General features: G+C 40.8%; 1 protein-coding gene across 1 annotated transcript; it reads right to left on the reverse strand.

Annotated features, from left to right (window-relative positions):
* Nucleotides 1–20,541: 20,541 nt before the first annotated feature.
* gata5 (GATA binding protein 5) lies at nt 20,542–26,963 on the reverse strand. Its single transcript, XM_076741715.1, has 6 exons — nt 26,444–26,963; nt 24,164–24,333; nt 21,967–22,095; nt 21,566–21,650; nt 21,302–21,429; nt 20,542–20,661 (listed from the first exon to the last, which is right to left on the reverse strand). The coding sequence occupies exons 1-6, from the start codon at nt 26,961–26,963 to the stop codon at nt 20,542–20,544; spliced, it is 1,152 nt and encodes a 383-aa protein (XP_076597830.1).
* Between the last annotated feature and the right edge of the window lie 497 nt (nt 26,964–27,460).

Consider the following 27,460-nt stretch of genomic DNA (forward strand, 5'->3'; position numbering starts at 1 on the left):
CATTGATTCTGAGGTGGTGCTCTGAGAACCACAGTGACGCCCACTCTACAGGGCTGTACCTGGCACATATCACTCTGCACCTCTCTCTCTCTCTCTCTCTCTCTCTCTCTCTCTCTCTCACACACACACACACACACACACACACACACCATGTGGGGTTAAAGATCCCAAAGTCTTGTCCTGAAGCTGCACAGTAAGAAAGGCTGTCTTCATTGAAGTGGTGTGGTCTATTGTCAGATGGTTCATTTAGTTTGTCTGTTTGTTTATCTGATAGTGTGGTTTATTTTCCAATCAGATTTCATGTCAAACTGAACAGCAGCTCTGGAGATATTTAATGACAGCCTATGACCGGGTGCGCAGAAGGCTCCCTCATCCTTCTCTCTGACCTCCTGTACCAAGGTGAAGCTATAGAAGTGGACCAGCAAGCACTGTGACTGTGTGTGTGTGTGGAGGCTTGTCAGCAAACAAGTTTGACTAAAACCCAACTCCAGAGGATAAACTTAACCAGCCACACACACAAACACAAAGATATATGTGCAAAGCTACATAGAATAGATTAGGTACTGACTAGTCTTGATTATCACTCCAATTGTGTTTAGACTTTCAGTTAGGTTTGAGGTGTTCAGCTGATGGTGCTGTGCAGTAAGGTAAGCACAGTGAGCCTGCCTTTGCTTCTAAGCAGTAGTGTAAGGGGAACTTTTTCTTTTCTATTTAGAGCATAGAGCTCCATTGTTGTCCAAAAACTATTAAAAATATATCAATGAGCCACACTGTTGCACTGGATGACATGCTCCTTTATTACCATGAACACACACACTAGAGTTTATTTTGATTCAATTCCACATACACCATCCTGCTACCCTAAATACTCACGAGTGGTCCAAATGTGGTTTAATCTGCAGCTGAAATAGTCCCCAACAAATGCACAGAAAACTACAGTGGCCAGCTGGAAAATCTTTAGCCCTTTAAAAAATGAAAGTATATATTTGTGAGCTGTTTCTAAAGACTTACATCTCCAATAGCAATCATTGGGCTTGAAGATGAGTACCATAGACAGTCAGAAAGTATTGGGAGTTGGGAAAAAGCAGTCCTTTGGGCCAAATTTGTTGTGTTTTGTGATTTGATTTTACATCACATGTTGGTTTTGGTCTTTTTATGTGATTTGATAAAAAAAAAAAAAAAAAAGGAAAATACAGAAAAACACCAAACAGAGAAATTAGATATTCATTCATTCATTCATTCATTCATTCATTCATCTTTTATACCCGCGTATCCCTTTCGGGGTTGCGGGGGGCTGGAGCCTATCAGCCTATCCGAGAGGCGGGGTACACCCTGAACCGGTCGCCAGCTGATTGCAGGGGAAATTAGATATAGTAATCTTAATTTTACCGTTTGATTACATTATTGAATCACACGCTGTCACGTTTTAATCATGACATCTTTCCGTCTTCATTCAGCAGCAACAATAAAATGCTGTTTCTGGGAGAACAATGTTGGCTGAACACAAACAGACTACACCATGTGACTTTGAAAATAATTACCAAGACAACGTTTCAAATGTTTTCTGTTGTCTTCATGAAGATTGTTTTGGATTCTTACAACAGCTGTCGACCTTTCCAGTATCACAGTGGTTACCGGATTTAGTAAAAGAAGTCAATTCTCCAGTCTCTGCCCCTCTCTCCATATATCTGCTCCTTTCACCAAGAATAATCCTCAAACCTTCCATTTCTCAATCCTCCCCTTACTCCTTTTTTATTGCTCCCTGTCTGTTCATAGATCTCCTCCTCTCATCAACTCTTCTTTTCACCCATTCCATTCCACCCCCCAAAATACTCAACTAGCCTCCCCACCCACCCCCTTCATCTGCCCTTTGTCCCTTATCTCAGGGTGATGGAGAGAGGAGAGAGAAAAGAGGGAGGAGGAGGGCTTGTGGGGGTTGAGTAAGCCTGGACTTGACCCCTGCTTTCGGGGCTCCGAGTAGTCTCCTCTCCAGCCTGGGCCAATGACGGATGGAGAGACAGCCACACACACACACACACACACACACACACACACACACACACACACACACACACACACAAGGGGGTTTTCATTACTTGTGGGGACATGACATAGACTTACATTCATTTCCTGGAGACTTACCCTAACCCTAACCCTGTACCTAACCTTACCTAACCCATAACCCTATCCTCAGTCTTTACCCTAAAATGTAATGATTTAAATTATGGGGACCTGTATTTTGTCCCCACAAGTGAGTCCCCACATGTGACTGTGTAAACAGATTTTTGTCCCCACAACATGAGTAATACAGCACACACACACACACACACACACACACACACACACACACACACACACACGTGTTAGGTTTTCATCTCTTCTGGGGACATTACATAGACTCATATTCATTTCCTGGAGACTTACCTTAACCATAACCACTACTTGTCTAACCTACCTTACCCTACATTATGGGGACCTGCATTTTTGTCCCCACAAGTATGGCAAGTCCCCACAATCTGACTGTGTGAACAGAAACATAGAAACACACACACTCAAACATACACTCACACAGATGTGAAACTGTGATTGCACACATTCATACATGCACACCTCCACCCTCCATTACACTCACACACACACACACACACACACACACACACACACACACACACACATAAACAGAAACATGCAAACACATGCACACACACACACACACACACACACACGCACACAGGACTTCAGTCTTGGAAATGGGAGACATGAAATCATTTGATGGATGTCCATTTAGGCGCCTGCTAACAAATCCATCTGTCTTTACATCACTTTGCATCCACAAGTATAGTATACACTATGTGCATGTGAAAGTGGCTAATGCCTGCTGCAGTACAGCGTTTACTGTACACAAGATTCTCTAGGTTTATACATACAGAACACACGGTGAGAACACCAAATGAAATTTTCATGTCAATTTGAAGAGTTGATCTAATACAAAATTAGACAGTTTTGTCTGTTTGTGTTCAGTATTCATTAAATATAACAAAACCACCTTTCATCATTAACTGGGTGGAATGATTTGATAATTTCAAATCAAGTCTAGTTAAGCTAGTTAAGTTCAGAGTTGATAATCATGACTTCAGTCTTGTCTTGTAACTTCAAATGATCAGATGACTAAATTAAAAACTAATTGTTGACTTAACTCATTGAATTAAGTTGAACCTGCAATAAAAGATTTTTGGGCCACTTGGGGGCAGCAGAAACAAGGAGTGAACACAACATTGACATATCATCACCTTTTCAAGTTGATTTGACAATCTTCTGCAAAGAGTCGCTTATTTACACCTCCAGCAGTTGTGAAGCAGCATTAACATTCGTTTGGCCTTGTTTCTGTTGACCTGATGATTGTAAGCCTAATTTTACTCTCCTTTCTATCTGGATTTAGTCTCTACCAACTCCAAAGAGAAATATCAGGCTCTTTAGCTGCTAAAGGGTTCTCTGTATTCAACAGCTAGTGTCTAACTGTGTCTGTCTGTTGCTGAGAGCTTGGCAGATAGTATACAGTGGGGTTATCAGAGCTTTTTAGCTGAAAACAGCTGCCAGCTGTGGCTGAAAATGAACCTATGAGAGCAGTCAGAGTGAAACAAAGCAGTAAAGTTGTGGGCTGGACAGATAAACAATGAGTTGAATTTCATTACAAAACCCTGTAAAGATGAGGGAATGTACAAATTTAGATGATAATTTTTCTTCTTCATCAGTAGGAGCAACCCCATCACATTGTTACATTGTTCATTGTACACTGAACAAAAATATAAATGCTACACTTTTGTTTTTGCTCCCATTTTTCATGAGCTGAACTCAGAGATCTAAAACATTTTCTATATACACATCAAGACCATTTTTCTCAAATGTTGTTCACAAATCTGTCTAAATCTGTGTTAGTGAGCACTTCTCCTTTGCCAAGATAATCCATCCCACCTCATTGGTGTGGCATATCAAGATTGCTGATTAGACAGCATGAATATTGTACAGGTGTGCCTTAGGCTGGCCACAATAAAAGGTCACTCTAAAATGCTCAGTTTTATCATACAGCACAATGCCACAGATGTCGGAAGTTTTGAGGGAGCGTGCAATTGACATGCTGACTGCAGAAATGTCCACCCGAGCTGTTGCCCGTGAATTGATTGTTCATTTTCTCTACCATACCATTCAACCGGCCTCACAACCGCAGACCACGTGTAACCACACCAGCCCAGGACCTCCACATCCAGCATGTTCACCTACAAGATCATCTGAGACCAGCCACCCGGACAGCTGCTGCAACAATCGGTTTGCATAACCAAAGAATTTCTGCACAAACTGTCAGAAACCGTCTCAGGGAAGCTCATCTGCGTCCTCATCGGGGTATCGACCTGAAAGCAGCTTGTCATTGTAACCGACTTGAGTGGGCAAATGCTCACATTCGATGGTGTATGGCACGTTAGAGAGGTGTTCTCTTCACGGATGAATCCCGGTTTTCACTGTTCAGGGCAGATGGCAGACAGCGTGTGTGGCATTGTGTGGGTGAGCGGTTTGCTGATGTCAATGTTGTGGATCGAGTGGCCCATGGTGGCTATGGGGTTATGGTATGGGCAGGCATATGTTATGGACAACGAACACGGGTGCATTTTATTGATGGCATTTTAAAAGCACAGAGATACTGTGACAAGATCCTGAGGCCCATTGTTGTGCCATTTATCCTCGACCATCACCTCATGTTGCAGCATGATAATGCATGGATCTGTACTCAATTCCTGGAAGCTGAAAACATCCCAGTTCTTGCATGGCCAGCATACTCACCGCACATGTCACCCATTGAGCATTTCTGGGATGCTCTTGATTGGCGGTGAAGACAGCGTGTTCAACTTCCTGCCAATATCCAGCATCCAATTTTTCTGACACCCCCCCCCCCCCCCCCCCCCAATAAAGCAAAACTGCACATTTTAGAGTGGCCTTTTATTGTGGCCAGTCTAAGGCACACCTGTGCAATATTCATGCTGTCTAATCAGCATCTTGGTATGCCACACCTGTGAGGTGGGATGGATTATCTCGGCAAAGGAGAAGTGCTCACTTACACAGATTTAGATAGATTTGTGAACAATATTTGAGAGAAATGTTTTTTATGTGTATATAGAAAATGTTTTAGATCTTTGAGTTCAGCTCATGAAAAATGGGAGCAAAAACAGCAGTGTTGCATTTATATTTTTCTTACATACGTACATTGGAAACTTATTCACATTTTAATATATGAAAACAAACAAAAATGACATATTTAAACTAATGAATTACTTGTAATCGTGTCCTCTTCCTCTGCTGTAGTTTAATGGCACGTGACTGGAGAATGTCAATGTACCCAGCTCCTAATATTCACCCAACAGTAGTGGATGTAGCTTGAACTAAAGGAAAATGACTGTGTCGATGAATTAATGGATAATCTGATAAGCAAGAAAACCAACACCGAAAACAAAAGGTCATTTTTAGGGCCAATTTATTCTTAGTTTTACTTTTTTGAAATTACCTCCCCCTGCTGGCACTTTTACTTTGCCTTATGACCCCACCCGGAACTCTTTATAGGTAGACAGGAAGTGAGGCCTGGCAGGTGACCGCATTTGAGAAGAAATGCTAGCCACAGTCGGGAGCGATATAGTTTTTTGACCACGAACCAAGATATCATTAATACCGAATTGACCACTTACAAAATAAGATTGAAGCTTTTCGTTTACATTTACACTGACACATGCATACACTGTTGGATAAGATATTTAAGTAGCCCATTTAGAAGGATAGCAGATCCTATTTTCGTTGGAGTTAAATTTAAGTTTGTTTGAACGTGCGTCCGCAATCCACCTTGCTTGGCTCATGCGGCAGATTGATAGAAGGTAAGACAAGTTGCCGAAATAGTCATACTTTTGGTGTTGGATCTCTTGCTCATTAGATTATCCTAATCTCCTCCCCTTCAAAAATGTGATAATGTATAATGTGTAAGTTTTAACCTCAAAGCTGAGGTCCTCTTGTTGTCATTACAATGCTTGGCCTACAATACTTTAGTGTATACCTTGAGATATTTCTGGTCTAATAGTACGTATATAGTTTTTCTGTAAGATACAGATCATCTGTCAAGACTGGTGAGCCGTATATTAAAGGTCGTTATGTGTCATAAACACTAAATCTGCTCAATAATCATTAAAAAGAGTGACAGCTTTCCACTTTTTCAAAAGGAGTCAGAAATTCACGAGTTGAAAAAAATCTCCAAAGCACAAATTAGATTTGTTCTTTGGGTTTAGCTTTCTATTTTATTTTTCATCCACTTATATGAAAACAGGAAAACACAGTTACTTTGCATTTTTATATTGTTATGTTTCTTCTTTCGTCGCTCAGATGAAACTAAATAACTGAGTGAATGGATGATACACAGAACCATCTGCATTTCTCAAAGTGCTTTTTGTTCACGTCTTTGATTTATGCCTGGTACCTCATAGCTATCACCCTGGGTTTAGAGCAATGAGATGAGATAGAATTAAGCTTGGCTGCTTTCAACAACCTTAAACCCCTGTTTAATATAGAGACAGAGAGGACAGAGAGTAATACATTAAGAGAATACCACTCATGTCATTTTTATACAGAAAAAATCCCATTCATCTCAGAAATCTGGATGAGAAATCACAGCGTAGAACATGAATCTAGCTCACAGGCACTTTCACTCTGTATCCTACGGAGCAGCTTGTGCCAGCTGACAATAAATATCACATCAGTGTATATAGTATACACACAGTCTTAAGCTGGCGATGGATGCCAGTGTCAAATACTTTTGTTATTACTGTTATGGGTTGGTTGCTATGGAGTGCTATGAAGTGCTGGAAGTGCTATGGGGTGCGGCAGAGCTATGGGGCTAGGTGAGAGGCAGATGTTTCTGAGGGTAATAAATCGGCTGTGTGGGATTGAGTGTAGACTAGAGCAATCACATGATCATTCATGTGGATACCCATATACAGTAAAAGAGAGTGTATGTGTTGTAAGTAACTGAGGAAATGTTTTCTATTGATTTCCCCTTCAAGGGTAGAAGTTGACCCCCCTCTCCCTTCCTGTAAACTTTTTTTCTCAAGGAAACAATCAAACTTATGGTCACGGAAGTCATCGTTCTTGGGTGTCTCCGAGTAATCCATCACCCTGTTGTTTTCTGTCTTATTTTAGGCCTTGCTCTGCCTCTCCTGTGTTGCTTTACATGTTTTTCTTCCTAAAAATTGAAGAATAAGTCTGCAAATAGACTGAGCCTGGGCTCAGAGCTAATAATATCTACATATTGTGTGATTCATGGTCATTGCTCAGAGAAAATAAATAGTCTGCCTGCGCAGTAAGATTCTCTCTCTTTGCCATAGAAATATTCAAGGAACAAGTTCATCAGATACATGATGAAACATTTACCACTATGTAAGCTGTTTCTGGGTCCATGTAGTATTACTTTTATGCAGGCAGAGTATGAGTATCATATCGTTGAACTGGGTTCATTGGCTCCTAAAATATTGTGTTTGTGCTTGTCTGGGTGGGGTAATTGAGTTATGTAGGTCGAGCCAGACAGTCCTTCTCCTCAGTCGGTCAGGTGGGCCTTTGTTACCATTTTCAATGGAAAAGTTTCTAGCTGGACCATGTTTACTTGTTCTGTTGAGGAACTTGTCTTTACATCCATTTTGCATCTGAGGATGTGATTTACAAGATGGATCTGGTAACACAGTCAGTGTGTTAACTTGAATTTATGCAACCAGGTTACTCAGAGAAACCAAGAGCCTGCACCACGAAGCGACATCAGTGCCAACGATCTTTGTGCCTAACTCAGGTTTTCCTGTAAATGAAGCTGTCTCATTTTTACCCAGGCTAGATCAGCCTGCTGCACGACTAACCAGCTCACTGTAAAAAATGATTTCTACCAGATCCTGACATAAAGCAAACAGTTTACAATAAAATGACAAGTACCATCGAGAAAAAGATTTTTTGTGAATCAGTCACTTTGCTGTTCCACGATTACATTCCCATTTAAAAGAGAGCTTCTAATGTACATACACTATATTGCCAAAAGTATTCACTCACCCATCTAAATAATTGAAATCAGGTGTTCCAATCACTGCAATCAGTCAATCACTACAGACCTCCAAACTTCATGTGGCCTTCAGATTAGCTCAAGAACAGTGTGTAGAGAGCTCCATGGAATGAGTTTCCATGGCCAAGCAGCTGCATCCATACATTACCAAGTGCAATGCAAAGCCTTGGATGCAGTGGTGTAAAGTATGCCATAGAGATGGAGTGACAAATCACGCTTCACCATCTGGCGATCTGATGGATGAGTCTGGGTTTGGCAGTTGCCAGGAGAACGGTCCTTGTCTGACTGCATTGTGTCAAGTGTAAAGTTTGATGAAGGGGGGATTATGGTGTGGGGTTGTTTTTCAGGAGCTGGGCTTGGCCCTTTAGTTCCAATGAAAGGAACTCCGAATGCTTCAGGATACCAAGAGATTTTGGACAATTCCATGCTCCCAACTTTGTGGGAACAGTTTGGGGATGGCCCCTTGGGGTTCCAACACACCAGTGCACAGAGCAAGGTCCACAAAGACATGGATGAGAGAGTTTGATGTAGATGAACTTGACTGGCCTGCACAGTGTCCTGACCTCAAACCGATAGAACACCTTGGGGATGAATTAGAGCGGAGACTGAGAGTCAGGTCTTCTCTTCCAACATCAGTGTGTGACCTCACAAATGCGCTTCTGGAAGAATGGTCAAAAATTCCCATAAACACACTCTTAACCCTTGTGGAAAGCCTTCCCAGAAGAGTTGAAGCTGTTATAGCTGCATAGGGTGGACCGATGTTGTGTTCAACCCTATGGATAAAGAATGCGATGTCACTTAAGTTCATACGCAAGTAAAGGCAGGTGAGCCAATACTTTTGGCAATATAGTGTATATTATAACGATTGTATCTGCATTTTGCACAGATATTGTTTTATTTCCTGACAGTGTTGATGCTTTTGCACTCTTAATCTATCACTGCAGTTTAGAATAACATGAGACAACTTTGTGATGATAATTGGAAACTAGAATTACCACCTCACAGTTGTCTGACTGCACCAAACAGTCAAGTTTCAGTTACATTCATATCTGTCTACATTCATGTGATGAAGACTTTGAAGGAATTTAATAAAAGGTCTTAAGTAGATTTTTTGGTGAAATGGAACTCATCTATATTTACATGTATGATCCAGTAAGTCATTTCCACTGAGAAACATGCTGTCATCACTGAGAGACAATTTTTCCAGAGTACAGAGGACTGATAAAGAGCTTCATCATGTGGTGCAATGACAATCACCTGAAGCTCAATATCAGCAGAACCAGTGAGCTCGTGGTGAACCACACTACTTTAAGTATGGATGTTGCTGCAAAGAGCTACAAACAGTAAAGGGCCGGTTCACACACATGTTCAACACTGCAGTACATACGATCAGCGCAGTTTGAAGGTGGAGAGAAGATTAATGTCACCGATGGAGGATCTGCCCTTCTGTTCCTGAGTTGTGGTGTTGAATAATGGCCAGAGAAGTGTTTTTGCAGAACATTATGATGTTCTGTGAAGATGACCTTCGACCTTTTGGATAAAAAATGTCATCACGTCATAATTTTATCCAATGAGACATTTGTTTGAAAATTTGTCATAATTAGTGTATAAATTCAGGAGTTGTGTGTGGTCACAGTAACCTTTGACCACCAGATTCTACTCAAATTTGATGACTGACAATGATAGTCTGCCTTCAAGTTAATGTTAGTGAATCTCTGGAATTGCCACTCTGATATTGTTTTGTATAAAGGCCAAGTTTGTGGTCCTGCATCTGAAAATCATTTAAATCTGCATATGAAAATAATTTAAATCTGCATATGAAAATCATTAAAATCTGTCCTTATGCCTGTGTTCACTACAACCCAGTCTCCAGGCATTAGAGGCTAGTTTGTGCTACTTTTAGTTTTGGTCTGACTTTCAATGGAAATATTTTAATTATGAGTAGTCATCACTACAAGAAATGTTTTCTCCATTCATTTCTCGTCCACCTGCTGTCCTGTTACTTTCCACGTGTGAGGTGTTTTGTCACACACGTGTACATGTGACTTTTAAGAAATTCACTTTGAGGAGAAAGTCGATTGTAACACAGTAAGTGTGCCCCCAAAATTATACTGCTCGAGTGAGTCAGGTTAGTTTAGTGAAGGGTAAATGAGTGGGAGGGACAGACAGACAGGTGAGGAATGAGGAGCATACTGAAGAACAATGCTCAGCTCAGCTCAGAGCATAGCAGAACAATGGTGACGAATCAGACACCTCCATGACCTCAAAGCAGCAGTGAGATGGAGCTTCAGTACATGGCAGTGATAAACACCAACAGATCCCAAAAAGTTTTGAAATAAATAAAATAACTCTGGTTTTATACATTTAATCAAACAACAATCTAGGTCACATGTTATTTACTGTAACAAGCTGGTGTAATTTTCTTTTTTCATTGTTTTTGTATTACTTATCACTATTTTATTGTAATTGAACAAGACTTAGACTGACTTGACTGTTATTGATCCCAATTTGGGAAGTTATTACATAATTATGTATTATATGATATATATTATAATTATATATTGTCATTATATAACAATATCTCAGTTATAGTGTAACTTCAGTCTTCATAAATCTGTGTTCAGGTACTATAGGTTGGTGTTTTGGGAAGGTAGCCAACTTGTGTGCGTGTGTGTGTGTGTGTGTGTGTGTGTGTGTGTGTGTGTGTGTGTGTGTGTGTGTGTGTGTGTTTTCTTCCTGTCCACCTCCCCCCAGGTAAGATGTACTTTGGTTTATGGACCCCTTGCTATATTACAACCTTTGCCCTGCTTGTTTTGTGCACTTTAGACTGCTGAGGACGTGCTGTGTTGTGCACAATAGCCTTTCTTTGACCTCATACGTAGTTGAAGTTATTCATTCATATGTTAAAATGAAAAACTCAGTTTGGAGTTGCAAGCTCTAATGACTTCCCAGTGTAACATAATTGGTTACTATTCAGTTATGAATGTTGAACATTGGTATTTCTTCCTAATAGAAACAGATGTGCCTTTGCAGATCAGCTCATCAGTGAACAGAATAGTAAATCCCAACAGAATGGGGTTCCTGGCGTGAAACTAATCACTGACACACAGCCAGCCTCCCCACAGTCTACTGCTAGCATTTGTGTGTGTTTAGTGATGATTTCATAATAAACAGTTGAAGCAGATGACAATTTGAGCAATTTATCTGTAACAATGATGCTCAATAAGTCAATTGTGGACCCTGGTGTAAAATCCAGTAATGACTTAACAGTGTGTTTACCATGCATTTGCTGACAGCAGAGCTCTAGTGCAACACAGATGGCAGAGCAAAGGGACTAATATGACAAAGAACTCAAAGAAAAGTGATTGAAAAGCATTGAAGAAAAGTGAAAAATGTACTTCAAAAGATGCCCTCAAAATCAGTTTGAAATCGTAAACATCTGAATAATTACAATAATAATTTACATCTGAAATTAGTTTTCTACATATTTCTCCTGCACTGAGAAATTCTGAATCTATGAAGAGAGAGAGAGAGAGAGAGAAAGGGAGGGAGTGTGCACACATGTATGAAAGGAGAGAGGAAAGTGAAACCCAAAGTTTATTTAGATATAGTGTAAAATTAATCTCACCACTGAGTGATAAATTTGGGCATATAATAAGACCGAGTAACAAACATCAAAAGACAAAGTGAATAGAATGAATGAAACAAATAAGTTCAGGAAACAAAAGAACAACAAACAAAAACAAAAACCGTCAAAATGAGCCTATGTATTTGGTAACAGTTGCCTGCCAGATTTCCCAAGTAATACATTCCAAGCAATATACAGGTCTATTGTGCTGCCACCACAAGCATGGGTCACTCCCTGTTACCCAAACTCAGATAACCAATATATTTTCCCAATTTGTCCCATCTATCAGTCCTCCCATAAGACATTTGTTCGTAAGAGGCGACTTTACCAATTTCAGTAAACCAGTCCTGAAAGGACAGGCTCCCTGGTGTTTTCCACCCCCTCATTAAAACCTGACTACCCACCATAATGCAAGTCAAAATCCAATCAGACACCCTACACTTGTAAAGGGTCACCCAACACATAAAGCCTTGGTTTAAAATCAAAATTGTCCCCAGAAATTTTTGTCATACTTTCATGGACCCGCTTCTAAAAGTCTTGGACCACCGGGTACTCCCACAGGACATTAATTAAGGCACCCTCTGAGTCTGGGGCCTGACACCTCCAGCACACCGCCGAGTCCTTAAGGCCTTATCTGTAAAGTTGAGAAGGTGTCCAGTAAAATTGGTTGAGAATTTGAATTGTGTAATAGTCTAGTTCTAACATCCCTTGACATTTTCTTAGAGTTTCCACAGATCCCTTCCCGCTCCTCTGCACCCAGTGAAAGGCCCAGGTCCCTCTCCTAGGCACCCTTTAGAGCATGTTTGGCCTGACAAAAGATCTTTGAATAATAAATGGCAGCAAGAATGTTGGAATTTTCAGGGGTATCTCTGGGTGAGCCAAAGACCTGTACTAGGCGGTGTTGTAGTTGTAAATATTGCCAGAACTTCGATCTGGGAAGTTCAAAATCTAGGACTAGCTTATTAAAAGTTTTTGAAGTGTTTTCTTCATATAGATCCCCAAGTGGAAGAATGCTTTATCCACCCAGTCTTTCCATAGGTAAGGGGCTTTGCCTATTGGTAATTTAGCATTCAACCGAGCAATTCAACAGAGGGAGAAGAGAGCCTGTCACCCGCTCCATCTCATACCATGGGGGAGCCCTTTCTGGGGGTAAAGCCCACGGAGCTAAATATCTGGTACTAAAGGTATAATGATACAACAGCAACTTAGGCAGTCCTAGACTCCCCCCTATCCACTGGAAGTTGGAGCTTTTCCAAGCACATCTAGGGGTGTTTCCCATTCCACAAGAAATTGTTACATATTCTATCAAAATGTTTCAAACATACCTTTCTAGGTATGTTAATAGGTAGGGATTGTGGGAGATAATTTTTCTTGGGTATGGAATTCATCTTCAATATGTTCACTTTGCGCCATAAAGAAAGGAAGAGTGAGGACCAACTTTCTACATCAGATGATATTTTCCTCAGCAAAGGGTCAAAGTTTTTCTCCACAATTGCACTCAATTTGATGAGGAAATAGAATGCTTAGGTATCTTGTACCCTCCTATGGCCATTGAAATGACCCTGCATGGAAAAAGGATTTGGGACAGAAGGAGGTCAGTGGGTGTGCTTCAGATTCAAATTCACTTTATATCTAGAGAGTTTTGACAGTGAGTCTAGAATTAAGCAAAGCTGGAGTGGACTCCACCGGGACAGATACCATCAGCAAAATATCATCTGCATACAACATAAGCTTATGAACTGTATTCCATATTCTGACCCCTGGAAAGGCATCATTCCACACGATCAAAAAAAAAAAAAAAAAAACTTTAAAAGAAAGTACCTGAGAGTTACTCTGAGAGTTAACTGAGAGTTTTGATGCTCAGCAAAACACATGAGAGGATGCTGTGTCATACCTGCACTGGCTAGAAGTGGTGGTGGGGGTGGGGAGTATGACTGGATGATTGATTGAACCTGTTGATGAATGGTTCCTGTGAGATTACATTTTTGTGTCCTGTAGCCAACAGTGCACAGATATGTACCGTGCTGTGCCCTGGTCGTTGTGCTAGAAACATTACCTTAAATAGGCTAATGCTCTGGATAGCTGTGTATAACTTTGAACATTTGTGTGATGTTGGCTTTCTGTTACTGATCTGTTTATTATATATTTAATGTAATTTCTTCAGCATTACCAAACAGTACTAAAGGATTAGGGTTAGAGCTTTGAGTTTGTGACAGGCCAATTACAGAATTACAGAACTCAGAATATAGTATGTCTAAATGCAGTGCGCACACACACACACACACACACACACACACACACACACACACATGCACATACACACACATTCGTGTGTTGTTTCTATCATTTTTTGGGGACATTATGTAGACTTACATTCATTTTCTGGCTAACCCTGTTGCTAATCTTAACCACAGTCTTCACCCTAAAATTTAATGATTTACATTTTGAGGACTTGCGTTTTGTCAATGTAAGGAAGGTGAGTCAGATTTATATCCCCACATTGTGAGTAATACATGCCCACATACACACACCTACACCTACACACACATGCACACACACGCACAGTTTTATTCCTGTTACATATAATGAAGAATAGGACCTTAGGGTGAATCACTGAGGAGACAGCTGGTGGAAGTTTTGATTTAAAAGCTGAAAATTAGCTGAATAAGTGTGTGTGTAACTCCCTAACATCACAGATACTCTCAGTCCCTGTGTCTCATGCACGCACACACACATGCAAAAAGCAGTAACCCCACAAGGACCACAGTATACAGAGGAGGAGAATATCCTGTTTGGTTGGAAGCAGTAATTGAAAGGAACAGAGCTCTGAGAAAGACTGTCTGCAACTGTAGACAAAGAAGAAAAGAGCAATTTCTCATTGTCGGCCACTCATATTATTGCTGGACTGTGGCCTTTTCCACCATGTCTGTCCAGGAATTGAGCTATAACACTGCACACACACACACACACACACACACACACACACACACACACACACACACACACACACATTTCGCTGACGTGGAGTTGTCCAGAAAAGTTTGGAGAACATGAAGGAAGGGGAAATGTAGGCCACTTACAAGCTCAATCTCTCTTTCTCTTTATTGCCTTTATTTTTATTTATCTTTTTTTTACTGTGTGGTTTTTTTGTGGTTTTTACAATATTTTGATTGTGCAGCACATTCATCAACTGTTGTTTTTAAATGTGCTTTATAATAAATCCAGATTGGATCTGGAATCTGGAAAACACACACACATACACACACTGAAAGAGAAAGCTGTTTTGTAGGATGGGTCAGGCTATGGGGAGCTCTCACAAACCAAACTCAGAACTCGTTACAGAGCAGCAGTCCTCCTGGCCTTGACACCGGTCTGACCCCAGCCTTCATGCTTTCAGGTCTGAATCAAATCCAAGGTTTCTTTATCAGCACTGACTGTCAGCTGAAATGAATGTATTAGCCCACTTAACCTAACAATAGTAAATTACATAGGTGTTTAGAAGGAAAAGCAAAGGTGGGCAGAGAAACGATAATGCAGAAGGACAGAGTTTGAATGCATGGCTGCATAGTCACTCCTCAGTATTTAGGTACTATACAGAAATGAGTGGACTGGAGAAAGGAGCAGACATTTCACTTTCAAAAGCAAGCTGCCACCCAGCCTAATTAATACTGTGTTTGGCCCTTCCCTCGACTTAGAAAAAACAACACACCCTCCCCCTAATATTCAAGGAGACTAGCGGGGTGTGCACACACGCAAACTCAAGTTTGAGAGCATGTTTAGCTGAGCATGTCATCTATGTACTCGGCTCTGGTCGGGCAATCAGACTGTCCTGTTGCCGATATACAGCTGCATTATATTACGCATTAGTACCTCACTCCTGAGCCACGTGTTTCTACACATCCACACAAGTCATAATGCCCACAAATAAGAGTATATCTTATTGAAAGGTGAAGCCATTAACCATTACATTACATTACATTACATTACATTACACCACTTTTACAGAGCTGAGTGAGTGCTAACTGTTCAGTCATATCAGCATGCTAACCTTTGCTAATTACTGCTAATTGGCAGTAAACACAAAGTAGAGCTGAGGCTGATGGGATTGATGTGAAGGGATGTCATTAGTTTTGCAGGTGTTTGCCCATGAACCAAATCTTGACAAAAGTTAAGGGATCACCAGAAACAGTGGAATTAACATAAAATTAGCAGTTGCCAAATTTATGACTAACAAACAATGTTCCTGTGTACTACAAATAGTAGACCTCTATTTTTGAACCAAGTGCCTCACAGGTGCCAGCTCTGATGCTGCTGAGGGGTTTAAGCCTCACCTCCACGTTCCACATAAAAAAAAAAAAGAAAAAAAAAAGATGAATTAGATATAATAATGCTACCTAACTTGAGACTAATTGTCTGAGAATGCATCATACATAAACCAATCGCATGTTTTGGAGTTGCCCAACCAAGCAGGGTAACCAGGTGCATAGTAATTTCATAGTAGTGCATAGTAATATAATACAGGTGGTCCTCAAGTGTCCCCAACCCTCATTCTCCAGTCACACTCCAGGGGTTTTACTGTGACCTGGCTGTAATGAAGCCACTCAATTCACAAACATCTGGGTGTAAATGTGGCTGTGAGAATTGTTTGGGAATGGAGGAGCTCTGTGTTTAGCACTTTGCCCTCACTGAGAGAAAAGATCTAGAACCGATAGTTGTGTGTGTCTTTATTAAGGGATGGAATGGGTATTGAGTCTGAGGTTACAACTATTACAACTGAGACTTTATTGAACTGATAGTATTGCTTGGTAAAAAGTTTAATTTGTGTATGTAGGTGCTTCAATATTGATGCTCAACTATTAACTAACTGCTATCAACTGCCTTAAAGTGAGCTCCACCAATTCTATGTATACAGCTGAGTTTACAACTTTAGTATGTAGAACTACTCAGCCCCTGCAAACAGTTGTAATGTTGTCTGTGGCTCTGCAGAGCTTTGTCAAGCCTGAGAAAATAACCCTGATGATTTATGACTGAAAGCCTGCATTACTATGTGGGAAGGTGGAGTTTGGGTAACAAATTCAACCCCGCTTATTGAGCATTTATAAGCAGTGTATTAACCTTAATAAATGCTACGTAAAAGTGTATACTCTAATTGTAATCTGATAACATTTTGAATGATTTGTCAGAAACAGCAGTTGCTCATCCTGTGAAGGAAGAGATAATGAAATATCAACATTATGCTATAACTGTTATCATGCAAAATATGTCTTCAGGAAACATGAGGTGTTCATCAATCATATGTATTAATGAAGTGCTTTTTATGACAACAGAGCAAACTACATCTGTTGATGAATTTTGTCCTTTAGATGCGACTGACAGCTCCAGAAGAAATCTAGTAAATGAACCTTCAGGTAAGACTGACTTTTCTGAGGTCAAGAATGAACCTCGAAGCTCAACATGTCCTCATGAGTTTTGGACACATCTAGAAACATTTAAACCGAGTGACTGATTTGCTCTTGTGTATAAAGAGTTAATAAATGTTTTGTAACACACTGTAAGGATTTGTTTGTGTATTCATATATCATTAATGTGATTACAGCTCTTATACTGTGTTATCAGCTGTTACAGCTGTTTCACAGGTGGAGATGTGATTGCTGACAAATACAAACACTTCAAAACATCCTAATACTTTTCACCACTACATTACTGTATTGTAAGCCATTTATTAGAATTATATGGCTTATGAAAATAAAGCGCAACCCGAGTGAGAAAGACAAGATAACTTAACTGTCTGTCTCATGGAAAAATGCATTTTTTGTTATGGGAAATGTAGCATCCAGTGTCTTTGAGCTACAGAGTTCAGATATCTCAGACTCTGCTGCTTAGATTATGACCATTCTTTTTTTCAAATCTGTCTCTGTATGACCCAACCCATTGGAAGTGCAATACTGATTAGCTGGAACACACATTTAACTAGTCACTGAATCTGTTTCTGAAGCTTAAAAATTGACTGCAGGTTTCAAAATGTTGCCAAGGGAATACAATAACTGCACTTTGTCTAAGAGTTCATTTGTTTCAAAAATTTTTTAGAAACAAATTTCATCTGTCTTGCAACATGTCACCTTATGGATCAGTGACATGGAACATGTTCCTTGTCAGTGAAAATTCTCAGCTTCACAGAACTTTACATTTTCTTCTTTAACATACCATTGAATAGTAGTGTTTTGAGACATTTTATTCAGCACCTTGTGCTCCCCTGTGAATTTCCCTTGGGGATGAATAAAGTATCTATCTATCTATCTATCTATCTATCTATCTATCTATCTATCATTTCATCCTTGCTGTTCATTTCAAACACCTACTTTCCTCTTCCTCCTGCCAGACTAAAACTTCATGTGTCTGCATCTTCACATCGCACTGCAACAGGCCTTTCCCAGCAACAGATAAGACAACAACATCTTGGCCAACAGTCATAAAGCTGGGCAGTGTTGTTGGTGCACCGGTGCCTGGATGTCGCCATGGCGGTAGTAAAGCAGGAGCCTTGTTGCTGACAGGCCTGTATTTTCCTCGACAGCGTGGCCAACTCCATCCTGGCCGCCATAAAACGGAGTTGGAACACAACCTTTGGTCGACACTGTCAGCTTAAGCAACTGGCAGGAGAACACACCTTCCTTGTACACACACGCACACACAAACACACATATGAATTCACACACATATACATGACTGTGCGCATTGGAGCTTAAATCAGTGTGTTCAAATATATCTTTGCTAAATAAACATACAAATGCACAAACATTTTTTTCAGAAATGCCCAACACACAATGCAGTGCATGTGAATCAGAAAACACAATATGTCATGGTTAATGTTACATGATACGGCCATCAGCTGAAAGGAATTTACTATAAATAGACAAGAAAAAAAGAAAGAACTGCTGTTGAACTGCCCTTTTGTTCCAGTGATGTGAGCGGTTACCAGGGGGAACATGGAGAGCTGAGTGTGTTTTCAAAGCATTAACAGCAATCACAAACAGGTGTGATGCAGATTTTTACAATGATCAGTAACTTGTAGATCGACCCGAGTAGCCACATGTTGCAGTTGTGAGTGTCTAAAAACGAGTTAGCAAGTGAGTGAGAAAGTTTAATAGTTGGCAAAAGTAATGGATTATTGGTTGAAATAGTTAACAAGACAATGGCTAAACACATGCAGTAGCCTAAACTGGCCTGAACAACAATTTAGCTAGAGGAAAAATATGGTAACAATAGCCACTTTTACCAAATGAACAGTTAAATAACATCGATCTTGTAATCCATTCATAAGAACATATTTAGGTGGTGCTAATGAAGGAGTGCTTGAGCTCATCTGATAGGGCTCTGGTATGTCACTGGGGAACCACTGATGTGATATGAAAATCTATCCCTGAGCACAAGCTGTGAGATCATTATCTCACAGACACTGAAGATATTTGTGAGATTCACTCCAAAACCAAACCAAACAAACAAGTCAAATGAATAAAATGTGAATCAGTTTATTAACCTCAACAGATTCCAAAGAGCATGGAAAAAAGAAAGGAAACAGAGAGTTCTTTAGAACATTTTACCAATAAAATTCCCTTACACACTGACAAAATACTGACAAAAAATAAATTTAGATTATTATGTTTAGAATAATTTCACACTCTTTTCATTTTCTCTTCAATTTTTTAAATGAAAAATTGAGTCATTGCACTTTCATTAATGTCAGATATTAAAATGAGAAACTTCTGATATGTAGTGATGATGTCAGAATCAAAACGGCTGGTCCTGATTTTCAAATGCGTTGTATAAGATGCAGTTTATATCAGCTGTATCTTGGAAAAATAAGTCACTTATATAATCTAAGCATCATAGCTCAGAGGCCATACAGCACACCACCCAACAACAGCGAGCAGCAGGCTATAACTGGCTGGCCTTTCGTGTCCAGCATGACTTGTAACTGTCCTTATCTCAACATAAATAATGTGCCTATAAAAGTTAATCATCTACATGTCAGTAATGAGACATGGTCAACAGCCATAAAAAAGGGATTTTCTATCCATTTTCTGCTTCTCTGTTCAAGATGACAATAATATGTCAAATCTGTTGTCATTGTGTGAAAACACCACAGACATCCGTGATGTTAACAAACACCAATGACAGCAACAAACACTTAATGAAACTAAAATCACCATGACTTATCAGCTATAAAAAAAAGTGGTTACAATATCCATGTCTTCTTACATTCCACTTGATTGTCTTTGCATTGGTTTATTTGGTGTAGTGTTTCTCCAGAAATAGAGACTTCTTCTTGTAATAGGTAGTTCTTGCTGGGCCACTGAGGAAATGTGGCTTGTTGGATGTGAGTTCAGGAGATCCAGGGTCAGCGTTCAGTCCTGGTTCAACTGTGTTCTTTGCTCTGGTTGACCTGTCATGCCGGTCGCTGTGCTGTGGATAATAGACTTCCTTTTGTAAAACTGCAGTCCGGGTACCCTGTGTCCTTGTTAAGCTAAAGTATGGTCCAGGTGAGCTATGTTGAGCCTGCCAGTTACAGAGCAAGTGTGGTACTGTATATAATATGGCAAGCAGATTAGATGTCCTCAGGTCAAGTAAACTTGAACACATGTAGCCATCAGATACTGCATAAGCCCCAGTTTCATGTTCATGCAACAATGTTCTTCCACAGCTCCAGAGTCATGAGGACTATTTGCAGGGTGGAGAGAAGTCAAAGTGAGTTGTATGGTGTCAGCGTGGCAGTCATGCTGGTTGAGGCTGCTCATGCTTGAGAAAGAGCACACCAGGAGTTCTGCGAGGCCATGGAGGTAGAGGTAAAGGGATAATCCTCATATTTAATGTCCACATGTCCTGATCCTATGCTGTCTAACTGAGATGCTGTCTGCAGAGAGGAAAGAAGGATTTAAATTGAGCAAAGATAAATACAGGATCATTGACAACATGCTCACCAAACGTGACTTTAAAAGGACAGTTTACTGATTTTACACATAAAGTCAAATTACTCATTATGAGGGGTATTACTACGTCTGTGAGCACAGCTGTGTAACGTCGTCTGTGGCTCTGGAGGGAGCTTTCTGAGAAAAAATCTCTGATGACATCATCAGGGTTATCTTGAGTTGAGGCCCAATCACAGCAGCATTTAAAATGTCAACATTTCACAGTGTTATCAATTCATTCCAATGGAATCGCTGCGATCAGCCGATTCACTAGGGTGAAGTAAATCCAGGCAAATTTTTGCTATGAGTTGAACTTTCAACTCTGAATGTGAATGTGTGCCACTGACCAATAGCAAGCTGTTGTGACAGTGATGATGTTTGAGGGAACAGAGAGCCGGAGAGTCAAAAATGGAGGAAGCTATTGCAGCCTATTAGCTGTCATGCACCAGTCATTTTTACTTAAACTCCTCTGTTGTACAAAGTGCTCCACAAAAGCAGAATGGTTTGAAGACATCTACCAAGAAAATGACATGATGAAATGCTCGTTTCCCACTTAAATGAATTCTATTCAGAATATATTTTTACCTGAGTGGCAGATGTGACGGTCTGTCCAGCGTAGGGTGAAGGGGCCATGTTGGGTTCGCTCTTAATGGTGGAGGCGTGTTCAGAGGCTGAGAGGGAGGTTGGGGAGCTGGTGTCAGAGGTGGTTGATCCTAGAGAATCAACAGGAAAGTTATTTGTAGTTATTAGATTGAAAAATAACTACTATCATGATCGTATTTTGAGACTTTTCACAATGATTTGTTCTGTCACTTTATTCTCCTCTTTCTGCTCATCTGTTTTTCCTACCTGAGGATGTTTTATTCTTGGGCATCTTGGGTTTGCGCTTCCTGGTCTGAATGCTTTCTTTCTTCATGGCCAGAGGTCTGGCCACCTGTAGGGAGTAGAGCAACACACATTAGTTGAGCGTACCTCCCAGTCCCTGATACACCAGAGGCCACAGTGTCATAACAACCCACATAAGCTCCCCTCCCACACTGATAACAATGACCACAATGCCCTTGGAGAGGTTTTACAGTGTGCAAATAATGAACTGCTCCCTACTGTAGCACAAGTTTGTTGCAGGAGCTGTTTTAGACACAGGTTAATATGGAAGGACATGAGAAAACTTAGCTTTAAAAGGAGACATTATATAATCAAATAAAGCAAGAGAGTAGATTTGAGCAAGTGTGACCTATGGTGTGACCTACCCCATGCAGCTTCATGTAGAGGCCACAAGCATTACACACAGGCTCTCCCTCTGCGTTGCGTCTCCACAGTGTTGTGGTGCTGGTGTGGCAGTTAGTGCAGCAAAGGCCGGCCCGGCGAGACGTGGTCTGCTGCAAGTAAATAAGAGACAAAAAAAAGACATTTGAATGGGACTTTGTTGGCTGGAACCCAAATGAGAAGTCTCAGTGGAGTACAAATAGGTTCACAACTCAGAACTGTGTATCCTTGGACTATAGTCTGAGAAAGATGAGTTTCTTAACTTTCTAAAAGGAAATACAGGATGTCAGCATGTGGTTTGATATAACAATGATGAATAATCTCTCCACATACCCATGCAGAAACTGTAATAAGTCTTTAGTTGAACAACCTTTAAATGTAACATAACATATATTTTTTTCTATCTCGCACCTTAGTGGAGCCGAAGCACCACACAGCAGAGAGTCACGTTGCTGTGGAAAGCCTTGTCTAAAAACGGCCCGTCCAAGGGCAAGGTCGCAGCAGGACAAATAAAAACAGAAAAAACAGCCCAGCGGTGGAAAGAGATTATTGGGCAACTCACAGCCCAAAGCCACAGCTGCTCCGGAGAGACAAGTTCCTGGGAAATACACAGCCATGAAGCCTTGACACTTGCCATCACTGCACCACCACAGAGCTCGTTTCATAAATGCCTACAAACCACAAATAGACTATTATCTGCTTTGACCTCAGTGGTAGTATATACTGTATTAGATCTATAGAAGAAATATTACACGGAGTGGAGTTTGCAGATTAATTCATTTTGGCACAATTCACTTCATATTATTACTTTTTTTTTCTGCTATTTGACCTGCTTGTGTATTTTCAAGTGGTGGACCAATTCAGATCTTTTAATTAAGTTTAAATATACCACAATGTAAATGTAGCAGCATTTTAGTGCTGTAGCAGATCAATGTGCAGTTCATTTTATCTACTTTAAGCTGAGTGTTTCCATGAATGAAATTGACTAATCGATTAGTTGATCAACAGAAAATTAATGGACAGTAAAAGGCCTTTTTCACAGACCACAGTTTGGCATGTCACAGTAGGACAAGCATAATGTAAATAACAACATTAATGATGGCTGCATTCCCTTTAGCTTCTTCATTTTCACAGTCCTGGTACTGAGCATGATGGCTCACTGTTACACTGACATGACTTACTCAGACACTTGAAATTGCCATCCTTATTGACACTTGGGCCTTTCCCATGATAAGTCAAAATGTCTGCAGTGAAAAATAACCATTTTGGTAATCAATTGAATTTATTAAACAAAAATACCAAAAATTCTCTACTTCCAACTTCTCAAATTTGAGGATTTGCTGTGTTTCTGTTTTATATTACTGTAAACGGATTATCTTTGGGTTTTGGACTTTCGGTCAGACAAAAAACAATTTGAAGACACTATTTTGGACTCTAAGAACTTGGGACATGTTTCTCCGTCATTTTATAGTATCCATTAATTTATTTCTCAGAAAAAAACTGTCTTGTTTAGTGTAACTAATCTGTAGCTGTCAAGTGGTGTAGAGGAGTAAAAAGTACATTATTTTTCGTAGAAATATAATCAGAAAAATGTGTGAAATGTTATTAGTTAAATGGAAATATTAGTACTAAAGTGAAGTACCTCAAAATCATCTTTACAGCAGTTGAGTAAATGTACTTGTGTGCAGGCCTAATTCAGCTCTCCATAAATCTGGATTATATGTCCTTGGCTTTTGATCCTGTTCTTTGTCTACCCTGCTGTTTTGTTTTTTTTTCTTTCTCGATAATGATATATAAAGCAGGCATATAAACAGCCTTATTTTATCAGACCAGTCGTAACTTAATTTGTTTACAACTAAATAAGAGTCATGCATTTAAAACGTTACTGAAATAAAAGTACAGAAGTGTATTATTATATTATTCGATTATTTTATTGGTGCATTAAGACGTAAACAGCATTTCCTCTTCAAAGTAACTGATAATAAATAATAAAAAGTATTTTTCTTCCCCGGAATTGAATAGAACAGAAGCATGGAGGACGATAAAATGTAAATGTAAAGCAAAAGCGCTTCATAATTGTGGCCTCGGTCGGTCTGTTAATGGCCTACTTGCCAGCATTTCCGATCTTTTTGGTGACACATCAGACTCAGTGTCGTGTCTCGACACTCCCTGCAGTCTTACCAGTCGTTTCTGGGGTTTGATGAGCGGCCTGTTGATGCCGTTCATCTTGTGGTAGAGGCCGCAGGCGTTGCACAGATAGTGTCCGGTTCCGTCCCTGCGCCACAGCGGCGTGGACACCGAGCCGCAGTTGACGCACTCCCTGCCCTCAGCGGACATGTCGTCCATCAGGTCTGAACACCAGAGAAATGACTTATTAGATGCAATCAACGTTGTACAAAGAACATTTTAATTTGCCATCACCAGTCAGACCAGTAAGAGCTATGCAGTGAGCTGGATGTGCGATTGGCCATACTTAATCTATTCATCTATCATTAAGTTCTTCATTAACCTCGCAAATATTCTCTAAGACGTTTTGAGTGTCTTTGAGAGTATGGTTTCACCACAACCTACAGTCCAGCCAGCGCAGTGTCTATTCTTTATTCTTACCTGGATCCCTATTAGCGTCCACACAGGCGCTCATCTTCGTGGGCTCCACATAAAAACACATCATCGACCTTTTCGGGTCACCTGTCTCTAATATCGCTTTCATACTTGTAAAAGTCTACCAGTGCGCTGACTTGATCAACCTGGTTTTCCATCTCCCTCTCTTTATAATTTTTGCTCTTTCTCCTGCGACACATGTCTGCCTCTTCGGACAGAACAGCTGGACCTCAAATCATAATCTGGAATAAACAGCGTTACTGTTTACGAGATTTTCCTCTGAACTTTAAGAGTACGGGGGCGTGGATGGCGTTTGGTTCCGGGCCAATGCATGACGAATAGCTGGAGAAGGAATTTAAACCCCCTCTGTTCCCTGAGACGAAGAGAGATCAAACCCTCCGAATAAATGGATAGGGAGCCAGACTGGAGGAATCTGTTTGAGGTGAGGCAGGGCGGTGTGTTATCAGTCGGGGGAATTCAGGGTCCCCTCCATCCATCACAGCTCTGACACGTGACGGACTCCTGGCATTAATTCGCCAGAGAAAGACCCGGTCAAGATGAAGCTGTCCTAAAGCTGCCTGTGTCTTATCACTCCAGGAGAGCAAAATACATCACAAAATAAACGCTGAGCTGGCGGGTTGAGACAACCAAAACCAAGACTTTAAAATAAAATAATGAAAAATAATTACAATCATTCCAGTCAATAGAGCTAGAAATCATATCTATGTATACTCACTATTCATTATACACCAACATCCTACAGGAGAAATACTCTCTGATAAATAACGAACATAAATGAAATAAACGTAAATACAGTGATGTCTTCTCATCATGATGCAGCGCACGTGACTGTGTGAGGCCTGTGTAATCCACATCTGTGGTGTGAAATCCCTCCTTGATTAAACTAACACGAGACAAAAAAGCAAATCAGATCGGATTTGTTAAATGAAAGAGTTTGAGAGGTGCGAAACAGTCTAAAGACCAAATCAAAGCCAACATGCTGAACACGGCAATTAATAAATCCTTCAGCCATCAGATCTGTGCGACTGAAACACTTTTCTGCTTTCATCATCACCTTCAGACGTTCATCGTGTTCCTCATTTTCTCAGTAAATGTTGATCAAGGTGATAACTGCTCTGACTGTTGTGTCAGTGGCTCTTATCACCGTGTTTTTGTTGGCGTGTGTATTGAACTCTGTCATCTAAACACTGGACTGTTGCTGGGGGATTAAATTAGCATTTCTGAGGAATGTGTATTGTCTAAATGTGGTGTAGAATTGTTTAGCAGACTTTGATTGAATCTCGTCCTCCTGGCCTCATGACGCAGCCTCTCTGTCACCTCCAGTGCTCTTCAGTTACGCGGTGTCGATAACAAGATGACATTAAAATTGATTTTTGAATTAATTGAATTATTTTAATAAAGCCCATTTACTGATATTTTAGACTGGAAAGCAGGTATTCTTGATGGTAAAAACACAGGTTCTCAGTGTATGATTCCCAGTGTTTGGGGGGGAAAGGCATGGTTGCTAGTAACCTGAATCCAGATGTGATTTTGGACTTTTTAAATTTCGTTGGAAATTGTTGAAATGAGAGCACAACACAAACAAATATTCCCACAATTCGATTCTGAGACACATTTAAACATGAAGAACAGCGAGAATCCAAGACTAAATCAGCTGGTGGTGATGTATTCAGCATAACGTCATATTTTCAGGAGTAAAGAAATGCTCCATTTTGCCTCAGACGTTTGGTCCACTGACATATGTTCTGTCTTGTCAAAATGATGATAAAAAAAACTTTAGAATTGGCTCCAAGAACCAAAATTCACTTAATGCGCATCAAGTAGAAGCGAGGCGCTCACCTAGACTGGACTTTCTCCCGGACAGTCCTCCATGCCGTCCCTGCAGACTGATCACTCCGCTCTCGAATGGTCCTGGCGTCCAGGAGGACGTCGCCATGTCCGGGCTCATGTACGCGTAAGGGCTGGAATAGGAGCCTCCGACCGAGCGCACCAGTGCGCCTCCGTACTGATCCGCCCGAGTGCCGTTTCCAAGAACCAGCGGGCTCTGGTAGGTCGCTTCCCGGCCGGTGCTGCTGCTGACGGGAGGGCTGTGCGAGTAGGAGAAGCCGTGCGGAGGGTGAGGGCTGCTGGGCGTGAAGGAGGAGCCGTCATTGCCGGTCTGGGGCCAGCCGTGGTGCCCGCCGAGGCCGTGAGACTGGTGGGGCGACTCGCAGGTCTGCAGGTAGGGCAGGGTGGGCAGCATGGCTGGAACTCTGGTGGTGGGGACGTAGACCGGAGAACTGGACGACGGGTGGATGTAATTCCCGGTGTCATGCGTGTAAGGGGACTGGTTGGACGATAGCGCCAGGCTTTGGTACATTTTCACAACTTGGACGTCCTGTTTGGAGACTGGAGCTGAGGGACGAGGACTTAGACTGGTCTCAGTCCTGTGGAGGTGGTGCTGTCCACGCGTGAGGGCTCTCCCACCCAGTCCAGAAGAAGTCTTCTCTGCCCCTTTGAACAAATAAAAATCTACCGTCCTATGAAAGAAACAATCAGAGATATTCTGTAACATAAAAAAATAAGTCTGGCCAAGGGCATTTGAATTTTACCTGAAATATTAGCATGGTAAATAATTGTCGCTTAATTCGTAATCTATACGTTTAATTTATTTTGGCTTACAGTCACGCATGAAAAAAAGAACCAGTGATGTGAAACAGTCATTCAGTATCATCAGTCTAATTCCACCTGTATCACTCTGCGTGCCTCTACATGGAACGGATTTAAATGACATTAACGATCGCGGGTCTGTGTCCATGCACACAGAGGCGACCCCCGGCTCTCCTGCGGCTCCGCACCGTCTCATTAAATCAGAAA

This window comes from Chaetodon auriga, chromosome 10, assembly GCF_051107435.1.
Source record: "Chaetodon auriga isolate fChaAug3 chromosome 10, fChaAug3.hap1, whole genome shotgun sequence".
Taxonomy (NCBI): Eukaryota; Metazoa; Chordata; class Actinopteri; order Chaetodontiformes; family Chaetodontidae; genus Chaetodon; species Chaetodon auriga.

Coding starts and splice junctions, on each gene's coding strand:
- gata5 (XM_076741715.1), bottom strand. CDS start 26,963: ATGTACCAAAGCCTGGCGCTATCGTCCAACCAGTCCCCTTACACGCAT. Junction 24,334..26,443: donor CGGGAGAAAGTCCAGTCTAG/GTGAGCGCCTCG, acceptor TCTGGTGTTCAG/ACCTGATGGACGACATGTCC. Junction 20,662..21,301: donor CCGTCACATCTGCCACTCAG/GTAAAAATATAT, acceptor TCCTCTCTGCAG/ACAGCATCTCAGTTAGACAG.